The sequence below is a fragment of the Amia ocellicauda genome, chromosome 7 (genome assembly GCF_036373705.1).
Source record: "Amia ocellicauda isolate fAmiCal2 chromosome 7, fAmiCal2.hap1, whole genome shotgun sequence".
In the NCBI taxonomy this organism is placed as follows: Eukaryota; Metazoa; Chordata; class Actinopteri; order Amiiformes; family Amiidae; genus Amia; species Amia ocellicauda.
In genome coordinates, this window is record NC_089856.1 from 9,840,181 (window position 1) to 9,860,393 (window position 20,213).

The 20,213-nt window shown below is 43.5% G+C and overlaps 1 protein-coding gene across 2 annotated transcripts; it reads right to left on the reverse strand.

Annotated features, from left to right (window-relative positions):
• Positions 1 to 21: 21 nt before the first annotated feature.
• Positions 22 to 17,368, reverse strand: LOC136752732 (glutaminase kidney isoform, mitochondrial). Of its 2 annotated transcripts, none has more exons than XM_066708286.1 (18): positions 17,052 to 17,368; positions 14,704 to 14,803; positions 12,864 to 12,985; positions 10,703 to 10,832; positions 10,349 to 10,428; positions 10,041 to 10,204; positions 9,698 to 9,756; positions 7,859 to 7,891; positions 7,671 to 7,729; positions 5,609 to 5,675; positions 5,458 to 5,508; positions 5,178 to 5,354; positions 4,887 to 5,018; positions 3,990 to 4,082; positions 2,273 to 2,334; positions 1,964 to 2,040; positions 1,231 to 1,294; positions 22 to 1,106 (listed from the first exon to the last, which is right to left on the reverse strand). In XM_066708286.1, exons 1-18 carry the CDS (start codon positions 17,207 to 17,209, stop codon positions 953 to 955), a joined length of 1,782 nt encoding a protein of 593 aa, XP_066564383.1. In that variant the 5' UTR covers positions 17,210 to 17,368; the 3' UTR covers positions 22 to 952. The 2 variants fall into 2 exon arrangements, with proteins under 2 accessions (XP_066564383.1, XP_066564382.1); XM_066708285.1 differs by having other exon boundaries at positions 3,990 to 4,097.
• Positions 17,369 to 20,213: the final 2,845 nt, after the last annotated feature.

Below are 20,213 nucleotides of genomic sequence, written 5' to 3' on the forward strand. Positions count from 1 at the left end.
GAAGAAAACTTACACAAACCCTTCAATATTGCCCAACTTTATTTATAATACAACATTTATGTACATGAATCACTGTTTAATACAAGGTGCATGAAATAATCTTCCTACTTTTGAGAAGATATTGATGGTCCTTTGTACAAAACCTATGCTGAAAGATGATGTCATTTTCACTCAGGCAGAAGAAAGTTGTTTTTTTAAAGTGAGTTTCCAATTTTAACTGTCTCCTAAGCTATGAGCCCCACAGTGACTCCATTGTTCAGTTTTCTCTGGCTACTGTGCATACAATCATGTAGAATGATTTTGGAGACCACTAGCCCTATAAGCGACCCTCACACAGGTAGGCTTTCTATGCCACTGGAATTTGCATGGGAGAATACAGATTTAATAGAAATTTGAATTAAGATTACTTTTCCTCTAAGGCACTTTAACACATATAAGCACTTCATATTTTCATATAAATTAGAATAATATTACACAACTTTGGTGTAGCCTTCTATTCAGAAAAATAAATACATCGGAAACACAAGGGCGCTCACTGTTAATGTATCGGCGCTACCTATCTCTACTGTGTGCTTTGGAGGAGAGCAGCAGGGGTGGGTGGAGGTTATATCCTTACCAGATCCCAGTCAGACTGGGAGTGACTGAAGTTCGTCAGCCCAGATTGATTGGCATGGAAGCAGCGGTCACTCAATGGTCAATGTCAGTGCTGTGCCACTGCAGAGAGCCCCCAACGCACCCACTGCATCACCCCAGGTACCCCAGTGTGTTGCCCATCAGCACCAGCGCCCCCTGCTGTTCTCCAGCAGCAGGATCTTGGCTCGGACAATTCCAATCTGGACCGTCTGGGGTTTCTGTGTTGGAAGAAGGCGACTGAAACGAAGAAATGCGTGGGGTTGTTGGGGTGGGGGATTGATTGGAGCTGAGCCCTGACACTTGTTGGGCCCCCTGCCCCTCACACCATGCCCTCCAGCGTCTCCAGTTTGCCCTGGTCCTCGGCCTCGGACACAGGCTCCAGCAGGGAGTACTGCTGCTGGTACTCCGTCAGCATCTTCACTATGCCCTCGTGCCCAAACTGCACCGCGTCGTCCAGGGGGGTGTTGCCCCATCTGAGGTGAGAGGATGGGGGGAGCAAGAGATGACAAGACAGAAGTATTTAGAGTTAACTAACCCCCCCCAGTGATGAATATTTTCTTGATGTGAATACAGGGAGGAAGATGACTCTATCCTTACCTGTCCTTAGTGAAGGGGTTGACCTTACAGGCCTCAGTAAGGAACTGCACCACATCCTCATGGCCTAGAACCAGACAGACAGGTGGGCAGGAGTCAGACTGGCAGACATGCTATCATTCAAGAAGGGGGTTGGGGTGGATAGAGAGTTATGTTTTCCCTTCCCTGGGTCAGCACCACTTATTCCTGACCTGATCCCCAAGGAGCACGGCTTGTTGGAGGTTTTATGGGAATTAAAAAAAAAATCACACCATTCAAAAATCTATTTGCCTGCGAGTGAGAGTAACAGTAAGTGTTATCCACTCCTGAGACTCAAAGACACTTCTGTACAATTATGCATATGCAGGGCTGTGGTGCCTCAGGGTTACAGAATCACTTTAAAAAGGACCAAAGGGACTATATGCCCCCAAAACAAGTATTCGATGAGGACAACATATGTGCATTCCAAGTGGTTTTAGCTCAGTGTTCTAAGTTCCATTAAACCTCCCAGAATGCTTTGCTTTACTGACACGGAATAGACCAGTAATGAGCCCTGAGGATGTACTTGAAGTGTACTTGCAATGTGTCAGAAGTGACCACGGCCTTCTCATCTGACAGGGTCACATTTGAAAAGTGAGAACAGGAACTATTCTAGGTTATGCCTTTCTCTCACTGTCGGCAGGGTGATCCAAATATCAGTCAGCTGAAACAGGGCTGCGAGTAAAGGCACAGTGCCGAAAATGGCCTGGGGACTCACCCTCTGCTGCTGCCACGTGGAGAGCTGTGCGTGTGTCGTAGTCCTTCTGCTCCATGTCCATAGCAGAGAGAGCAAACCTGCCGGGGGGAGGGGAAGAGAGAGAAGGAAGGAAGAAAGACATGGGAGGAGGAGGCAGGCATGAGAAAAAAGACAGGTGGACAGAGGGAGCAGGGGGAAAGGGGGAGAGAGAGAGTGCGGTGGGTCAAGGAGAGAATTAGGATTGATTATGGTACAGTCAGTCTGAACAGCTTAAGGTTAGTTATTTGTTTTGTATTTAACTTGTCAGCAAATTCCTCTTTCCCTTCTCACCTTCTCAGAGCAGACACGTCTCCGCTGTAAGCTGCAAACAACAGATTGACCACCGATTTATTCTGTAGGAGCAGAAACACAAAAAAGGCAACTGAGAGACAGCCGAGGCCCTGTACTAGGGCTGTGCGATATGACGATATATATATCGTATGACGATATAAAATCGTCTATCGTTTCATATAATGCTATATCGTTTATATTGTGGTGTCACAAATTGCAATCTTTATGGCAGTATTTGACGTCATTAGGACACTTTGCGTTCTTCCCAGTTCTTCCACATGTGCTGGATGCAGGTAGATATGTCCATCAGAAACACAGACAGACATGGAGGAGAGAGAACTGACACACAATAACCAACATAACCAAAAGATTCTTTAATGCACAAGCGCACACTTTGCGCCCCGCTCTCGTCGTTGGGCTAAACTCGATCTCCAAGCACCCCCACCCCCGCTAATTTAGATTGATATCATTTGTATAAAATTAATAATAACGTTTGTTTGCATTTTAATAAATTGGAAAGCAATGCAAACACATGCAGAAAGTATCATTTTCTTTTTATTAAGATGATGAAGTGGTTCAACAGTATTATTATTATTATTATTATTATTATTAAGAAGAAGAAGAAGAAGATTATAACAATTTTGTATTAACAACATGCTGTACCGGTAAGCAGAATCGAAACGCGACAGTCAGAAAGAAATGTCTGTCTAGCAGATGTTAAATGCGCCACTATAAACCCGGCTGTGCTAAATCTCCCTGAATCTGTACCTTTACAGCGCATGTGTTGCGTGATTACCATTACTTGTGTTATTGTTGTTATGTGACAGTAAATCATACTGTGTGTATGTATATATGTGCTCTGAGGAAGATAAGTCGAAACGCGTAAGCATTAAGATGTTCACTTTTTCTCTAATACATAATTTTTGAGACATCGGTAAATATGGACTGTTTTTAGACGGGAGCTGCTGTCCTTCCTTCCTTGACCGGATAATTGTTCTATATAAAATCCCTGGGAGAAGGCACCCGCATTTAAGATTTATTAAAACTATTGTAACGCCAGCTATTTTTAAACTTATGTGTGTGTGTGTATGTGTATGTGTGTGTATATATATATATATATAAATATCCCATAACAACACACAACACTTGCCCTGTAATGTGTTGCATTCTGCATATATTTACCATGACAGCCTGCATGTAGTATTTGTTAGTTTTGCTTATTGAAGGATTAACGAAATACTTGTAGTTTGAATGTCTTTGGTCTTATTTTGTGGCTTGATTGGATAAAAACCAAGAAATATCGATATATATATTATTATATTATTTTTAAGTCATATAGCCCAGCCCTACCCTGTACCTAAGTGAGCTGTGCAGGAGCTGGATTATAAGTGTATACATTCATGTTGTAGATTGTGTGCAGCTGTTTGGATTCAGAATATGGTATTTTTAACCCAACCTATTTTTAACCTGGGTGTGGGTTCAGAAGTTTATTACTCCAGTGAAATAATATGGCGCAGCTGGTCTGAAATGACTGCTGCACCAATCTGAATTCAGTCAAGGCATTTCTGCAGTGGCTGTTGACACAGTAGGTGTGTATTTCAGGGAACAAATAACACTCCCATTGCAATAGCAAGTGTGTGGCTCCGTGCAGCTTGTTTGAGTGTGAAATGGAATGAGTGCGTGTCTCCCGTGTGGCAGGCGAGGGGGCTCCTCTCACCCGCACGTCTCCCGGCTCCCTGCGGGGGTCCAGCTTCTTGGCAAAGTGTCTCAAGTTGTCGTAGTTGTGGAAATTGAAGAGGGACACCAGCTCCTGAATACGGATAGACTGAAATGCACTTTCAAAACAGACAATGAAATCCATATGCCTCCTGACTAGGCCCTAGACCAAATCAAAACTTTCAATGACTTACAAATGAAATAGATTTCAGTTTTCACCCTGGTTCTGCTTTCATTTAAAAGTAGTAGAACGTGGCTGCTGACACCGACATTAACACTGATAGATGTACGTAATTTGCGATTCTTCTGGTAGGTTAAAGTTTTGATTCAAACCAGGCCTAGCAATGTGTTCGGTTACCCTTGCACTCACTGATCCAGCACTAAAGATCCCAAACCTGCTATGAATTGTTAATGGGAGAGTTTGACCTCCATTTTCCCCCTTATTTCACTCCTGCCTGTTTCACATCCTATTATAAGTTCTTGTCTGTTTTGCATTTCCCCCCCCTCTTCTTTATAAAGAGAGCCCAACCCCGATTTGAACTATTCATCTCCCCACTGACAGACATTGTCAGTTTTTCCCACAATACCTACATCTCTCTAATAATTATAGTAATACAAATATAGTGATACACAATGACAAGCTACCAGACTGGTGTGTTTGTGTCTGCTCTGTTTTGTGCTTGGTGTTTTGTCAAAACCTTGTTGATTTAAAAGATGACTGGAAGCAGATGTCTGTCTCAATGGCAGTGCTGTTCGACATGTAGTTCTTAAGAGAGTCTAATTAGCTGTCATTCTATAAAGCACATCAAAGTCGGAACACTGTCAGGATCAGGTGGCTAAACAGTGTTTATTCTACTCAGTGCTAGACTAACATTAGTGCAGCAAGCTGTACTGGTACCTGGCAGAATTTGATTCCACGGATACTATTCCCCACTTTGTCCAGGGGGGGTGACCAGCACATAATGCCCATTACATTGGGCACCACCAGAAGAACCGCCCCCGAGACGCCAGACTTTGCCGGCAGACCCACCTGAAAAAGAGAGAGACGGAATTCAGAGCCATGCACCATGAGGCAGGGTTAAACTGCTGCTTCTATCATCAGAGCAAACAAAAGAATAGGTCATGAATTTGAAAAGGATGTCTAAGATGTCTGTGTGTGTATGTGTGTGTGTGTGTCTGTGTTACTCACGTGGAAGGCGAACTGCCCGGAGAAGTCATACATGCCACAGGAATGCATGAGGCTCAGAGTGTTCCGCACAGCCTCTGCGCTGAGGACCCGCTCGCCTGTGATAGGACAGATCCCTCCGTTGGCCAGTGTGGCAGCCATAACGCTGCCCGACTCACAGGTCACCTCGATGGAGCAGAGCTGTGGAGTTGAGGGAGACGTGGTTCACACAGGTACGTCACTGCGGCTGCGCAGTGCCGCACCACAGGACTGGGTGGGACTGTACGATGTTTGGCTGTCTTACCTGGAAGTAAAAGTCCAAGGCAGCGATCATGTCCACCCCACTGGGAAAGCACTAGGAGAAGGTGGAGGGAGGTGAGAGTGAGAAAACAGAGCGTACACAGAGCGGCTGATGGAAAAACACTTTTAAATTGCGGTTTTCTCAGAATGGTTACCTTCTTCTCTTTGAGGTAGTATCCGATTGCAAAATTTCGGTCTCCTGTCTCCTTTTCTGACTGGAACCTGCAAGACATTTTTTTTAATTATTATTATTAATTTGCTTTTCTTTAGCATACTTGTGTTTAAAAATTATAGAAAATCTGAGTTACAGGAAGTGTGGGTGTTGGGGACAGGAGTTTCAATCAATCCCCTTTATTTTCAAATTAATTTACACAGAGACCCTGCTGTCTGGTGAGGACTGCAAGGTCGGTTGATTTTCTGGTTACAAGCAGTTCTATTACCCAGCAAAAAAGGTGCTCTACCCATTGGAGGAGGCAGTGACACAGCCAATAATAAAAGTATACAGTTTTGCATAATAGTGATGTTCTGGGAAAATTCTACAACTTGATTAAGTCTTAAACTTGAAACTTTTATCTCATCCCAGATGTAGGATCTGCTCAGCACCTAGTTGCAAGGTATTTTTCCCCAACTAATATGGTGGGTTCTCAGTTAAACTTGTCCGTAACAAATGCTCACAAGACAATGAAGAAAAATACAGTGTGCTCCTTGCACGTAAGTAAAATTTCACACACAGAATAAAAGTGATGGGTGTACGTATTCAGTAAAGCATTGGTCATTCATATTAACATATATGGTATAGTGAGGCAAATTAGGCAAGAAATAAGAAAACTTTCAAATCTGTGAAAAACTACTCGGATTCACAAGATAATCTACTCCTTCCAGAGACCCAGAATATCACAAGTCTTGGACAAGGCGATGTTATTTTAGGCAGAGGAGTTCGAGCCCAGGACGAATGGAGACGTGTGAAACCACCTATAAAAAATACAAAACATCTCGAACGGAGCTGGCGTGTAACTCTAATTGTGCAACCGTGTTTACAAATTACGAATGTCTGCAAACGCATGGGCTTGTAAAAGATGTGAAAATGTTTGTCCTCAACATGCGAGCTCATCTATGATTACTCATGACTCCTGGCTGTTTTCTTTGGGAAGCAATCCAAATACAACATGAGTGGTTTTATCAGTGTTTGAACGGTTTAAAACTAGAAAGCTTTCGAATTGTTTGTTTTTCCGTCACCTCAGACTCTGTCATGTCTCAGAGTTGAAGGCCCCGTGATCTGGGGATTGAATGTCAGGTGGGCTGGACTGCCTTGTTTGGGGCTCTCAGTTACTCCAGTTCCCACGTTCCCTGTCCTGGGGTTTGTGTTCTTGTGCTTTTGTCAGGGGCAGGCAGACACAATAGCTCCCATAGTATGGAACTTAACACAAAATCTCTCTCTCTCTCTCTCTCTCTCTCTCTCTCTCTCTCTCTCTCTCTCTCTCTCTATATATATATATATATATATATATATATATATATATATATATATATATATATATATATATATATATATATATATATATATATATACACACACACACACAGATACATGGTGCTTCTGTTGTATTTTTGATGATTACTGAATCCCACTGAAGGGTTAGTATGAACAATCAATGCTTTTCTGAATATGCATAATAATCACTTTTACTCTGTGTATGATATTAAATCTATTTTTGTGCAAGGAGCACACTGTCCTTCTCTTATTTGTCTTGTGAGCTTTTGTTACTGCCAAGTTTAACCGAGAACCCACCGTACCTGGCGAGAACAAGTTTTTGATACCAGGGGCTGAGCAGCTCCTGCATCTTCGGACGAGATAAAAGTTTCTAGTTTAAGATGTAAGTTGTGGAATTTTCCCAGACCATCACTATTATGCAAAACTGTATAATTATAATATTGTCTGTTTTCCTTCTGTGTCACTGCCTCCTCCAATGGAAAGGAAGAGGACTGCCCCCTCCCTTTGTAGAGCGACTGGTGGGCAATAGAACTGCTTGTAACCAGGAAATCAACCGGCCTTGCAGTCCTAACCAGTCGCAGGGTCATTTGAAATTAAAGCTGATTCACTGAAACTCCTGTCCCAAGAATTTCTCTCCAACAATTGAGCTCTTCTCAAAACTTGAAACCCCCTTTCCCTGTGGAGTAGAGGTCTATACATAACGTACGACGTGTTCAAGAGCTTACGTGGCGTTACTGAATCCGACATACTCCCGGCCAGCCATCTTTGTGAGGAAATCCATCATCTAAGATAGGGAGTGGTCTTCTGTTAGTTTCTGAACAACTGCAGCAGGGACTACAACCAAACGTGAAACAGACTCGGGTGTATGATAGGCATGTGAGAGAGGTGCGAACATTTGGGGCACAATACTCACACAGTCAAACTTCTCTGCCTTGTTTGCACCAGGCTGTTGGACCAGAAAAAAGAAAAAATTAAACGCATTCAGTTACCAGGAATATCAAGGCACTAATCTTACACGTCTAACTTTTTGTTTTTTATAATAACCGTTTTCTGTACCATAGAAGATCAATTCTTCACTAACTGGCAGTGTCCGAACCCTCTTAACCCACTTGAATACCTCACAGCTTGTGTAGGAAGGCCAGTGACCACAAGGGGGTGGTGTGGGCCAAGTTAATGGAGGGGCTGAAGTGAAAAGTGTGCAGCCTACTTTATTACTTAAGGGCCCTGCAAGGAGCTCCAGCTGTAATCAGAGTAAAGCAACCTTCTGAAGGGGGAGTTTCCAGGGTAGGGTATCAACTGATACACTTCTCAGACTGGCATGTAGTCTCTACATCGGAGCTGCGTCTCCAAACTCATCTTCTACTGAATACACTCTAACGGGGGCTATGGTGAGGGTTAGGTAATCCAGAGAGAGTCATCTGACCAGTGGAAGTGACACTTCTCTATTGGGTAGCAGTCTGTACCATTCCACATTTTACAACCTGATGACTTCCTGCCAACAGGAGGTGCTGTATATTTTGTGCGTGTTGCCTAATATGGAGAAAATTGCACATATGCACAAGTTGAGTAATTTACTAAGATTACAGGCCATTCTGTTCCCCTTCAGTTTGGAATTGTTTTTCACATCTGGTTAACCCTGGCACAGGAAAACAGTTTTTTCTTTGAATCTGTGTGTGTAAACCTTTCTTTCTTTCTCTGCCCAACTCAGCCCCTCCGTCTCCCTTCCTCAGTCCGGTCAATCACCACTGCTGTACCCTCCGCTCTATCTCCTGTACCTCCCTTTTTCCTCTCTCTCTCTCTCTCTCTCTCTCTCTCTCTCGCTGAGACACCACCGCTCACACACCTACTCCTAGGCCAGCTGTGATTGGTGGAGCTGCACCTATCCCAACCCCCTTTGACCTCCCCTTGCTTTTACAACATGCATGGTGCATAAGGCTGTACAGGAGGCAGTGTGGAAAAAAACTGGGACATATAAAATGTTACAAAGGTTAGGGTAGCAAACAGCCAGTGAGAAAAGAGGTTGATCTTCATTCCAGGTCAGGGTTGAAAGGTCGGCACTCATGAGAAGGCTAGACTTGCAAATGTCAGTGTGTTGTCTAGCGTCAATGTCATCTCGTGTACATAAACAGGATCAGCTGATGCCGGTCATGCAACCTCTAAAAACAGATTTGTTGTGTAAGATGGTGTCCGTTTTGCCATGTGAGGAGAACCGGCCCTGACATGAGAGGGAACAAAACGCTGTGGTGATGCAACACCAAGCACAAAACTAAGCACGCACAAACACAGCAGTGTGGCCGCACTGACTTGGGCGCCGTTATTATTGGGCTCATTTCAGTACTACTGTTACATTAGCACGACAAAGTACTGGGGACTCTTAAGTCTGTGACCTTACTCTTCGAGCAATGCAATATTATTAAATGGCTTGTGTTTGTGCTTCATCAGTTCCTGAGATCTGAAATTAATCTAACTGTATTCCAGAGCCTTGTGGTATCCCTGTATATGGGTCTGCTTGCTGCACTGTAGGTGTCATCTTGTGTTGCAAAGTCTGGATAGTGTAACATGAAAAGCATCCACCTTCCCAAGTGTCAGACTGGGATCTTGGCAAGTGGGCCTACATGTAAAGTCAGCCTGCTCTGAAGAGAATAATAGTAGGTCACAAGAAGGCGGAGGGAGAGGACAACTGGTGAGGCTGTATGTTGAAGCTGCCAGCGACATCACAGGCTCACACAGAGAGCGGCTAGACCCTGTTAACCTTGATGAGAGAGCTGATGACAATGGCACCTGCGTTCACCATCGGGTTGTGGGGCTTATCTGTAAAAATAAAAAAAACACACACATGCAGTTAGACTCCGTTATGTATAATCAGTCTGCTAAACTGCTCTTGAGTCTAATATGGAGGTATAAAAAACAACAACAACACAAAATGAGTACACAATATTCAACAGCTGCCTTTGCTTTGCAATTCTGCTTTGACTTTTGCAGGTAGGCCGCCAAATGAAGATCCAGCAATGAAGCCCCTACACTACGATCATTTCTGGACACTTGATAGCCTGCAAGAGTGTGGGGTGTGTTGAACGGGAGGGTTGTGGACTGACCATCATCGTCAAGGGAGAGCTTGTTGAACTTCAGTCCGCTGGGCTCCTTGCCTACGTATCTGTGGACGCGCTCTGTGCCCAACTCATTCACGGCCACGGCGTACTCCAGCGGCTTCACGCAGGACTGCAGGCAGAAGGGCACCTTGGTGTCGCCTATGGAGTGCCTGAGACACACAGGGAGGAGAGAGGCAGAGATGCTCAGGAGGAACCAGAAGGAAGGATTGTACTGTACCATGGGAATAGAGAAATGCACTGAAGTGTCTTGGAAGTTGAGATGGATGTTAGTTGGGTAAGGTCTTATGTCTCACCTCTGTCCATCCACGGTGCACAGAGACACGCCCCACAGGTCGGGGCTGAACTTGGCCAGCTGAGGAATGTAGTCGGCTACCTGGAGAGACGGGCAGACGGGCAGACAGACAAGAGGGACACAAGGGTGAGGCTTCTTGCAGGCTGCGCACTCAGAGTGTGTAGGGGATTGTGAGTAAGGCAGTCAGGCTGTGTGTGCAGGCATGTGGTCAAGTGGCTGCACGTGTGTGCATGTTACATCTACATCTGACTTGATTCTCGGTTTGTCAGTGAGGATTTTGAATAGTTTTGATGTTGTGAGGAACTGGATTAATTTTGAGAGAGGGAGGCATTGACAGCCAGTCAGGGGGCATTACCTTTCCAGAGGTTTCAGCCTGGGCGCTGTGGTAGAGCTGGTTAATGTTTGAGATGAACATCTCGAAATCGGGAATGACAAACTTCTTCCTGAAGGCCTGGGTCAGCAGAACGATGTTACTGGCAACACACCTGGAACACAGAACCACCATAATCACATGGTCAATCCAGAGCAGAGTAAGAATTGCATCAGAGATTATACAGTAACTCTGTGTTACACTGCCAAAGGATAGAATTGATCTGTTGATGTTTACACACCCCCAGCTTCAAAGTCCTTCAGAAAAAGAAAAAAAAAATCTCCAGTAGCAAACAATAATGCAATAATACATCCAGTTTACCAGTGATGGATGCATAGCTAGGCCAGAACACCACTGAGTCACTCTGACACAGAAATGTCAACAGGTGCACACACAGACTGTCAACACGGTGGCACACAAGGACCGGCAAGGACTCGCACCTAGAGAGATGAGGACTGGCACAGGACTGCCACATGGTGAGGCATATGCTCTCTAGGGGAGTGGGGGTCCGTGCCAGATAATCTGGGAGAAGCGGGCTGGTATAATCAGTAAAGTGGCCTGGCAGGCAGAATGCACTGCCCTCTCATTGTTGAGCCGAGTTTCCGAAACATTCCTGCTGGATGTCATGGCTGAATGTGTACAGGGTGGGATATTGACCACTCCCCCTCTCTACTCCCAGTCGTTTGCTAGTGCTCCTTATTTAGCAGCATGTCACCTGCCTTCACCCTGCAGGCATTCCTCAGTGTTATACAAGACAGGCTAGTGGGACCAGATCTGGCAAGGACGGTTGCAGGGGGAGGGGAAGGGGAAGGGGAAGGGGAAGGGGTGAGTACAGTACTCCAGATTTCAGTTGAGCGCAGAGACTGAAGACCATAAATGACGCATTTGAATTGATTTCCCAAGTGTTTGGGATTATTGGGTATTGGAGAAAATCAGTGAGGGGACCCTGCATCACTTTCCTCAGACGTGGTGAACAGTACAAAAGTTCAAATAACACACAACAATTACTATAAAGTAAAGACTGATTGGCAAACTGCTGAGTCTAACTGTTTTGGGATGACATGTTGGAGTCTGTGTCATGCGGCGTCATAAATGCGAGCTGCGGACATAAATCAGAGGAGTTTTAGATGCTCCTTGCATTACAAAAACGATCGTAAATGCTGGGGGGGTTGTAAGTGAGGGGTTGCCTGTATGTAGGATTAGCAATTCCCCTCAAGCCAAATGCAAACTCGTATGCTCAAATTGTAACAATCATTGTTTTCAGTGTTGCTGTTTTCAAAGCCGGATGGAAACACATGGTAAGAACAGTGACTGTAGCTCATGTGAGATGCCGGATCCCTGTTGTCACCAATTTGTGCCCGGCGGCTGCACAGTGTTTGCTAACAGAGGGGATTATGAGGTGGGCTCTGGCAGTGTTGTTGCCAGCCGGGCAGCAGCTGCTTGCTATCCACTCTGTAGTTGTCACCAGACACCAATCCCCCCCACCCCCCCGTGCCCTCTTACACACGAGCAGGACCTCAAAATAGCTCTTCCATTGAGGAATCTCACAGTTCATCAATGTCCGTACGTAAGACTGAGCACACTGCCTAAGTTCAACACTAAACGCATTCCTCAGCTCCTGGTTTCTGGTGTCTTCTGTGGGTGGCTTCAAACGAACTGTACTGGGTGAACAGGTTTAGAAGTAAAGTGAGCGAATTCGGCAAAGGGTTAAGGGCCTCTTCTCATCGCCTCTTTGTAGTGATCCGAGCCACTGGGGAAGTGGATATGCTGTAATCTCCTCTCACAGTTGCTAGATGCTACTCTATATCTGGGCCCGTTTCCTCGGATTGATTAGCTCGGCTATTTGGAGTTTGTTAACTTTTAATTGGAAAGTGACTGACATATTAGACAGGATGAAAAACAGAGTCTGAGAGAGACTGAATGGGAGACAGTCTGGCTGACTCTGAGAGAGAGAGAGAGAGAGAGAGAGAGAGAGAGAGAGAGAGAGAGAGACAGACATTGAGGGAGACAGGATGGTGAGAGAGATAGTCAGTCTCTCTTTATCCCCACACTTCTCCCAATCTCTTCCTATCATCCCCTTCTGTTAATGGAGAGAGAGAGAGAGAGAGAGAGAGAGAGAGAGAGTGTAGACTGGACACACACTCACTTTCGGAATAGCTCACGGTCCAGCATGAACCCGCCCACTGTCTCCTGCACCGATCGCTGCAGGAGGTCCATGCAGTCTCTGAGCCGGGGGTCAGAGGTCAACAGGCCTGTACTTTTCAGTGCCTGCGCGAAATGAAAAACAAACACAATGATAAATATAGGTATAATCAGATGGGACTCTTGTACAACCACGGCCCTGGAGTTTGCATGGATAACTTAACCTCAAAACAGGGATAATTGAGACCACTGAATATTAAAATACACCAGGAAACAAAAGCTACTTCTCATTTATTTATGGCATTATTCATTTTTGTCATTAACGAGCCTTAGGAAAGTCGGGAGTTGGTATTTTTGTCAGACGCATGAAATGGCCAATCAATCAACCAATCTCTGTTTAATACAGCACCCTTTTAGCAAAGGAACTGCCACAGTACGCTTTACAGAGGCTATATATATGAACCACTGGACCATGTATACATAATTCCCACCATTAGTCATGCCCGGTGCAGGGTCTATCAGCCATGTGTCGAAAATGTCACCATGTACTTGTGTTTTCCACGAAACGCCGTCTTTGGAATTAGCACCTCTGTGCACTTGGTCCACCTGCAAAACTCATGACTGCTGAGGGAAGCAGTGGCACCAGCCTCCAGCACCAAAATACACAGTACATGTCACTTCTCGCTGCCAAGGTTTCTATTAATAGTGCCCAGCTCAAACACATCTTCTATTTGCAATTTCTTGTCAGGGCCTAGAGGCACAGGTCTGTCTGCAAGTGTGTGTGTGTGTGTGTGTGTGTGTGTGTGTATGTTTTCAGTGATGACTCCGACCAATCAGAGAAGCACCTGCCTGAGATCGTCAGCAGATTGGATATTAGTGGTGGCCCTGGCAGGAGACTTAACATGTGGTTCTGTTGTGGTGTAGGTGGGATGGGGGGGATAGGTGTATTTTAACACACATCCTCGTGGAACCGTACACGTATGGGTTGTCAGAGTCTGTTGATCGATCTCTCTTTAACCCTGTGTCCCGCTGTTCCTGTATCCAATCTTTTACCCCTCTTTGAGGACACAGATGCTCTAAGAGTCGGTGACTTTAAAAACAGAGCAGCCAGACTTGTGGCTTTTTTATCACACAGCTTCATCGAGCCCTTTCCTGAAGTCTCCAAGTGCATCAACTTCCTTAAAGCAGTCTTCTTCACCCAAACATCCTTTTAAACAGGCATACTTTGTGCCTTCAAAATATATATTACATCATAGTTTATAATAGGTTATCAATTATCCTGAATCTTGTAATTAACTCCCAGGCAGATACGCAACCTACATTGTTGTGCATGTCACTTGGCTGACTGAACCCGGACTCTTTCAAGGGCTTTGGCCAGTATTATATACAGTTCCGGACACTTTGCATTGTCCTAGAAGCCACTTCTGGTGTCTGAGGACCCATGTGTTTTTATGAGTGTTTGTTATTGTGCAGAATGCACAGAGAGCATGGGCGTGTCGGTGTGTGTGCGTATCAGTGTGTGAGTCTGTTTATCAGTTGTCAGTATGTGGATATGTCAATGCATGGATGGGGGTGGGGGTAGAAAATACTACCACAAAACTGCTGGCTCAATTTCAGTTTTTTTTCAGACTGTAGGGATGAAACACAAAAGCAAATGCATTTCGTATTTTAACTGTGGCCTATGCGTGTTTAACAAAGGATTCAGAGAAGTATGGAATGGCTCTAACTGCTACACAAGGGGAATCTTCTTTCGTTCCTCCTCTCAGCAGTTCTAGTGTGTGTGTGTGTGTGTGTGTGTGTGTGTGTGTGTGTGTGTGTGTGTGTGGTTGTGGGTGTGAACTCACTGCGATGAAGCGCGTCAGAGGGATCTGCTCCTCTCCGTCAGTGATGGTGTAGAACAGCAGATCTTCCAGCCCAGGTAGCAGCCCCTTTCTAGAGAAACTCCTGTGAGGCAGAAGACACACACACCTCCGTTACTAACAAACACCCATCAAATTGCTGAGGAATACATAAGAACATAAGAAAGTTTACAAACGAGAGGAGGCCATTCAACCCATCGTGCTTGTTTGGTGTCCATTAATAACTAAGTGGTTCAAGGATCCTGTCCAGTCTGTTTTAAATGTTCCCAAACTTTCAGCTTCTACCACATCGCTGGGGAGTTCGTTCCAGATTGTGACGACTCTCTGTGTGAGGAAGTGTCTCCTGTTTTCCGTCTTGAATGCCTTGAAGCCCAATTTCCATTTGTGTCCCCGGGTGCGTGTGTCCCTGCTGATCTGGAAAAGCTCCTCTGGTCTGATGTGGCTCCTCTGGTTTTGATTTGAATACAAATTCAAAGCCCCTGGAAATGCAGGCCAATCAGAAAGAATGCAATGACGGAGTCCCACAGTGGGGTTCTGATTATCAGGTTAATGAATATATAGGAATAAACACCTTTGGTGATGATGCCTCTGGTGTTTACCTTTATCTCAAGTTCAATAACAGACTCTCCGATTCCCCTTGCCAGCCCCATGAGAATATCAGGAAGGGCCGAATCAAGGAGGAGCGCTTAAGAGGCGGCGTTGCTCCAAGCGTGAATGGACCATTGATCCAGCTTGTTCCACTACTTCCAGAGGAACCTGGCTGTCTCTAACAAAGGGCCATTTTGTTCGATCACCGCTGTGTGTTATGGGATTCTCTGTTTTGATGTGCCTCTCATGGATGGTATCTTGTGGCGTACATGCAAGTAGCACAACAACATGCTCCCCAGCCAAGTGATTGCCATCCACTTTGTTAATTACTTAACGACTTAGTTGGGGTATCGGCCTGTCTGCTGACTTTGTCATATCTTCAGTTAGGATAGACCCTGATGTTCCATTGTGGGTTTAAGTCGTTTGTCTAATTTAGGCAGTATGGATTTGCCAATTTACTGGAAAAATATATATTTTATTTTGAACCTTACTTAATAAGCATTCCAGAAAATAGTGACCTCTGGGTGTTAGTTTAATAGCTTAATACACTGAATGTCACTTGATGATGGGTGTCTATTTACTTAAGAATAAACTGCATATATAAAATTGACTATGCTTATGGTGAGCATGCTGGATCACTTGATCTTATCTTGTTTTTATATATAAATATATGATGCAATTTCAAAAGGATAAACTTTAACCAACTTGGACATTTATCTCAATATACTTTAGCCAATTGTGACTTCTTTCATGGTATCTGAAACCTACAATTTGGGGAGTTTAGTTTGATGGCCCTAAACTAATATTGTAATTCTGGTAATTGTATGTTTGCTATGTTATTTTTTCATTTTTGGGCATGTCAAAGAAATATTAGATTTGTTTTATTAAGTGGAATGAGTAACATTGGCAAAGCATGAAGGCAAAATATAATTAACACAAGACGGGCCAAAATGTACCATCTGGGAAAGTCTTCATGTCCTGATTATGTGCACAGTTTTCAAAATGTTAACACTTTATTCAATGTTTTTAATCCGAGGATGAAAATGTCTACACCTTTAAAGGATTGCAACTGGAAAAAGAAATGGGAGATGTGTCTGTGTACAAATGCAATTCTTAAAATAAGTTTATTTAACTTAACTTGCTGTCAGTTGTCCTCTGAAGAATATTTGTCATTAACCTTCAAAGTACACACGTTATGTGTGGATATTTACTCATTACTTTTCCTTTTGTTGTCCATTTGAAGCTTGAACAGATTGTGTCGTAGGAGTGAATGATTTTGTAGACCGTACTTTAACACTAAACGGTTAATTACACTGCTTTCAAATTAAAAACCCCCCATATAAGTTACCTGCCATCAGTGGTGAATTAATGAACCGAAGAGGAAAAAAAATAAGTGCGTTTATTTCAGGGTGCAATAGGCGCACAAAAAACACATTGTCCACCACTAACTACATATGTAACACACAGGGAGACAGTTTGGCAAACGGCTAGATAACACAGTGACACGAGTTAACGCCACTCAATCCCCAGCCCTCCGTCATCCATGCTATTCAATGCGCGTCTGCGATGATGTCTAGAACTTTCTGTCACTGCTTGGGCACGTCAATCATTCCCGCCCCGGACTAGCATCCGTGAAGACAACACCGCCGACCCCATTATAACCACATGAATAACCTCAGAAACACACGACGGTATTATTGACAGGATGACCCGGCGCACATGAGCCCCGCTGTGGCTGCACTTACTCGTGTCGGCACGCATGGTCCCGGTCGGCGGCGCTGTGCTGCAGGTGAGACGCCGAGCTGGAGCTCCACAGCCGCCCGCGTCTCCTGAGCACCGGCGTCCTCCTCAGCGCATCTCTGACAAGCGCATCCCAGAGCCTGAGCGCTTTCACACAGTGCATAGTCCCCTGATTTCACCTCACAATTGGCTTCACGGTCGGAGGAGGAAATCTATACGGATCCTTGACAGGGGCACAGCCGCACAAGCGAACCAGGTGGGTCTCCGTGGGGGGCTGCGCACATACAGGCTGGGCAGGCAGCGGGGATTTGTCTGCCGCAGCGGCAGAGCTGCCACCAATCCCGGTGCCGCGCCGAGGGGAGGCGGGGTCGAGTGTGCGGGCCGGCGGCCAATGGCGCGGCGAGTTGCGCGATCGCTTCACACGCAGAAATACCGCCAAGTGACGTCACTGCGGACGAGTGCGGGGGTCTTGGATAGGGGGTCCCCAGAGCTGGGATACAGCTGCCTTACTAGAACCACATTCCTTCTAAGCATGTTATGAAACATATGAAACAGTGTAAACAGCGGACATGCTCTGTTCCTAGAGTACAACTAGCAATACGCATGCTATTACAATGGGCGACTTCCACAATAGCCTGCACAGTAAATTCACCAGTGTTGAATTAACTCCAACAGTGTTCAAATGAACTCTAAAGTGTTTATATATCCACACTCACCAGAGTAAAATGAACAGTTTCAGCAGAGTTGGCATTTTTACACTGCTTCAGAGTTAAAAGTCCTGCTCTCAGGGAGTTAAATAAGCAACTCTTATAAGGGTTTATTTTATTTTATTTAACACTCTCACCTCTGTTAACTCTGTTACTCCATTAAATTGTTAAACCCTTGTTTACTCTGCTTTTGGCAATTAAACGATAATTAGCATTACCACAAGATTTGCTTCTATACACTGGATGATCAGAAATGTGTGCATGTGTATAATTGATACTGTGTATTAAAATCTAGCAGTCCTTTGTTAGAGAGAGAATATATATATAGAGGTTTACAATTTACTTTTCAGTAAATAAATACCCAGACCCAGTCAAACACACAAACTGTTTTATTGTGTGAAGTATTTTACATTACATATAAAATCAATTCAATTTTTAATACTTATGATTAAAAACTTTTAAAATCAATTCTTAAAATCACTTAAAAATTTTAAAATCTTTGTGATTTAACGAAAAACAAAATAATTAACTTCAAATAAACAAGTGCACAGAACAACAAAACAAGCGTGATTAAAGCAAAAACTGCTCACCAACATAAAAGTCAAATACATTGAAAATAACTGAAAATAACACAAACTGATCAGACATATACAGGTAACGCTTATAAGCACCACCACAAACCAATAAATAGCCAAGCATTCTGGTCTGGTGTTGACTCAAAGACATGAGTTCGAAGTTAGGGTAGAAAAAATTTGACAACACAAATATAAATGCATTGGTGGGTAAAGATACATTTTACCCTCAAACAATAATTAATTGTACAATAATTAACATTTATACAATTATTAAGAAAAAATAAAACCATAAAACAACAATTATTCAGGAAACTTGAAACAAATGCATTGTGGGTATGGTAAATTCTTTGGTTTTACACCAGTACAGTGTAAAATCAACACTCTTTAATTTGACACCCAGTATTAACACTGACGGTGATGGTTTAACTCTCAAAGTGTCAACTGAATCTTTTTAGTGTTGAAACACAACTGATTTTAACACTATATTATTAACACTGGGATTTCAACACTACAGATTTTGCTGTGTATGTTCCGTTACTTTTACTTTTACTGTATCCTATTAATGAATGTTACTGTGGCTATTAACATTGTTTGTTGTTACGGTAAATATCTGTTAAAGGATTACTACTGTGCAATGTTATCATTTTTGCGCAATGAAGATGCGTCACCGGGTCTCAGTTCACAGCTCTAAAAATATCTCACAAGTTAACCGCTATTAACTGGACCATTTGACTGGCAAACGAGTACAAAGATTGCCACTGTTTTCTTATTTTACCATATTTTTGACAGACTATAACTCAAATGTAAACTTAAACTTGAAATATTAAATGGATGAGTATAAATACCAAACGTGTGGGATATGCTTACCCAAATATAGAATCAAGTAGGCAGATTTAAGTAGGCCCAATTTCATTTTGCACTGTTCTCCAAAATGGGATTTTGACAACATTCAGAGCACCTAAACTACAATCTAAACCTACCTTTACGAGTTTGATCTCATTGACACAGACATCATTATATGATGGATAGTTTTGTCTATACTAGTGGCTACTGTTAGGATGCCAGACATTGTGTCTCTTTACCAGCTGTTAATATTTGTCTGAAAATTAGTCAGTAGTGCTTAAATTGACACAGATGCAGCCAATGACCTTCGTACCTCCCTAACTGATGAAGGCTAGTCAAAAAAACAGAAGATGTTTAAATCCACAACGACCTAGTTAGGTACATTGGAACTGAATCAGTAGCATCTGTATGAATATGATCTGTGTATTCCATTAAACACATATGCTCATGCATTGAATGATGCACAGATTGAACAGTACTTCAAAAAACAAACAAGAAAAACAACAGTATGCTTTTTGCTTGTGATCCACACACAGGACAGACGTTTTTGTACCAACTGTCCTATATTATATTTTCCTACAATAACATTTTAAGTAAATATGTAATAATTTAAAACAAACAAACACGCCAATCACATTCTCCACATACGATTTTACGTAAAAGGAGTTTCGTAATTCATTCTGGGACATTTCAATAGAGTTGACAGTCCAAGAGTTCATTAAACCTCCAGACCAAGATGGAGAAAGTGCTTGAGTGTCCGTAGTGTGCAATGCCGGTTATAATCAGTCAATCCTGCCCCCCAGTGACTTATCCTGCAATGTGCTGACCCCCCCTCCCCACACACACACACCTAATTAACAACCTAATAGCTCATTTCACTTCCTGAAGTGGAAACCTTGCCGACATTTTGGATCCATCTCAAAATTATTTCCTCAATCTTTACATCAAGCATTTACAAACATATTCATAAAGAAAAGCATTAGCAGACCTTAATAGAAAATTAACTTAATAGAAAATTAAATAACTTGGCTTATCTGGGTCC

Coding starts and splice junctions, on each gene's coding strand:
- LOC136752732 (XM_066708285.1), bottom strand. CDS start 17,209: ATGCACTGTGTGAAAGCGCTCAGGCTCTGGGATGCGCTTGTCAGAGAT. Junction 4,098..4,886: donor GTGGAATCAAATTCTGCCAG/GTACCAGTACAG, acceptor AGTGCATTTCAG/TCTATCCGTATTCAGGAGCT. Junction 2,335..3,989: donor GGGAGCCGGGAGACGTGCGG/GTGAGAGGAGCC, acceptor CTGCTCCTACAG/AATAAATCGGTGGTCAATCT.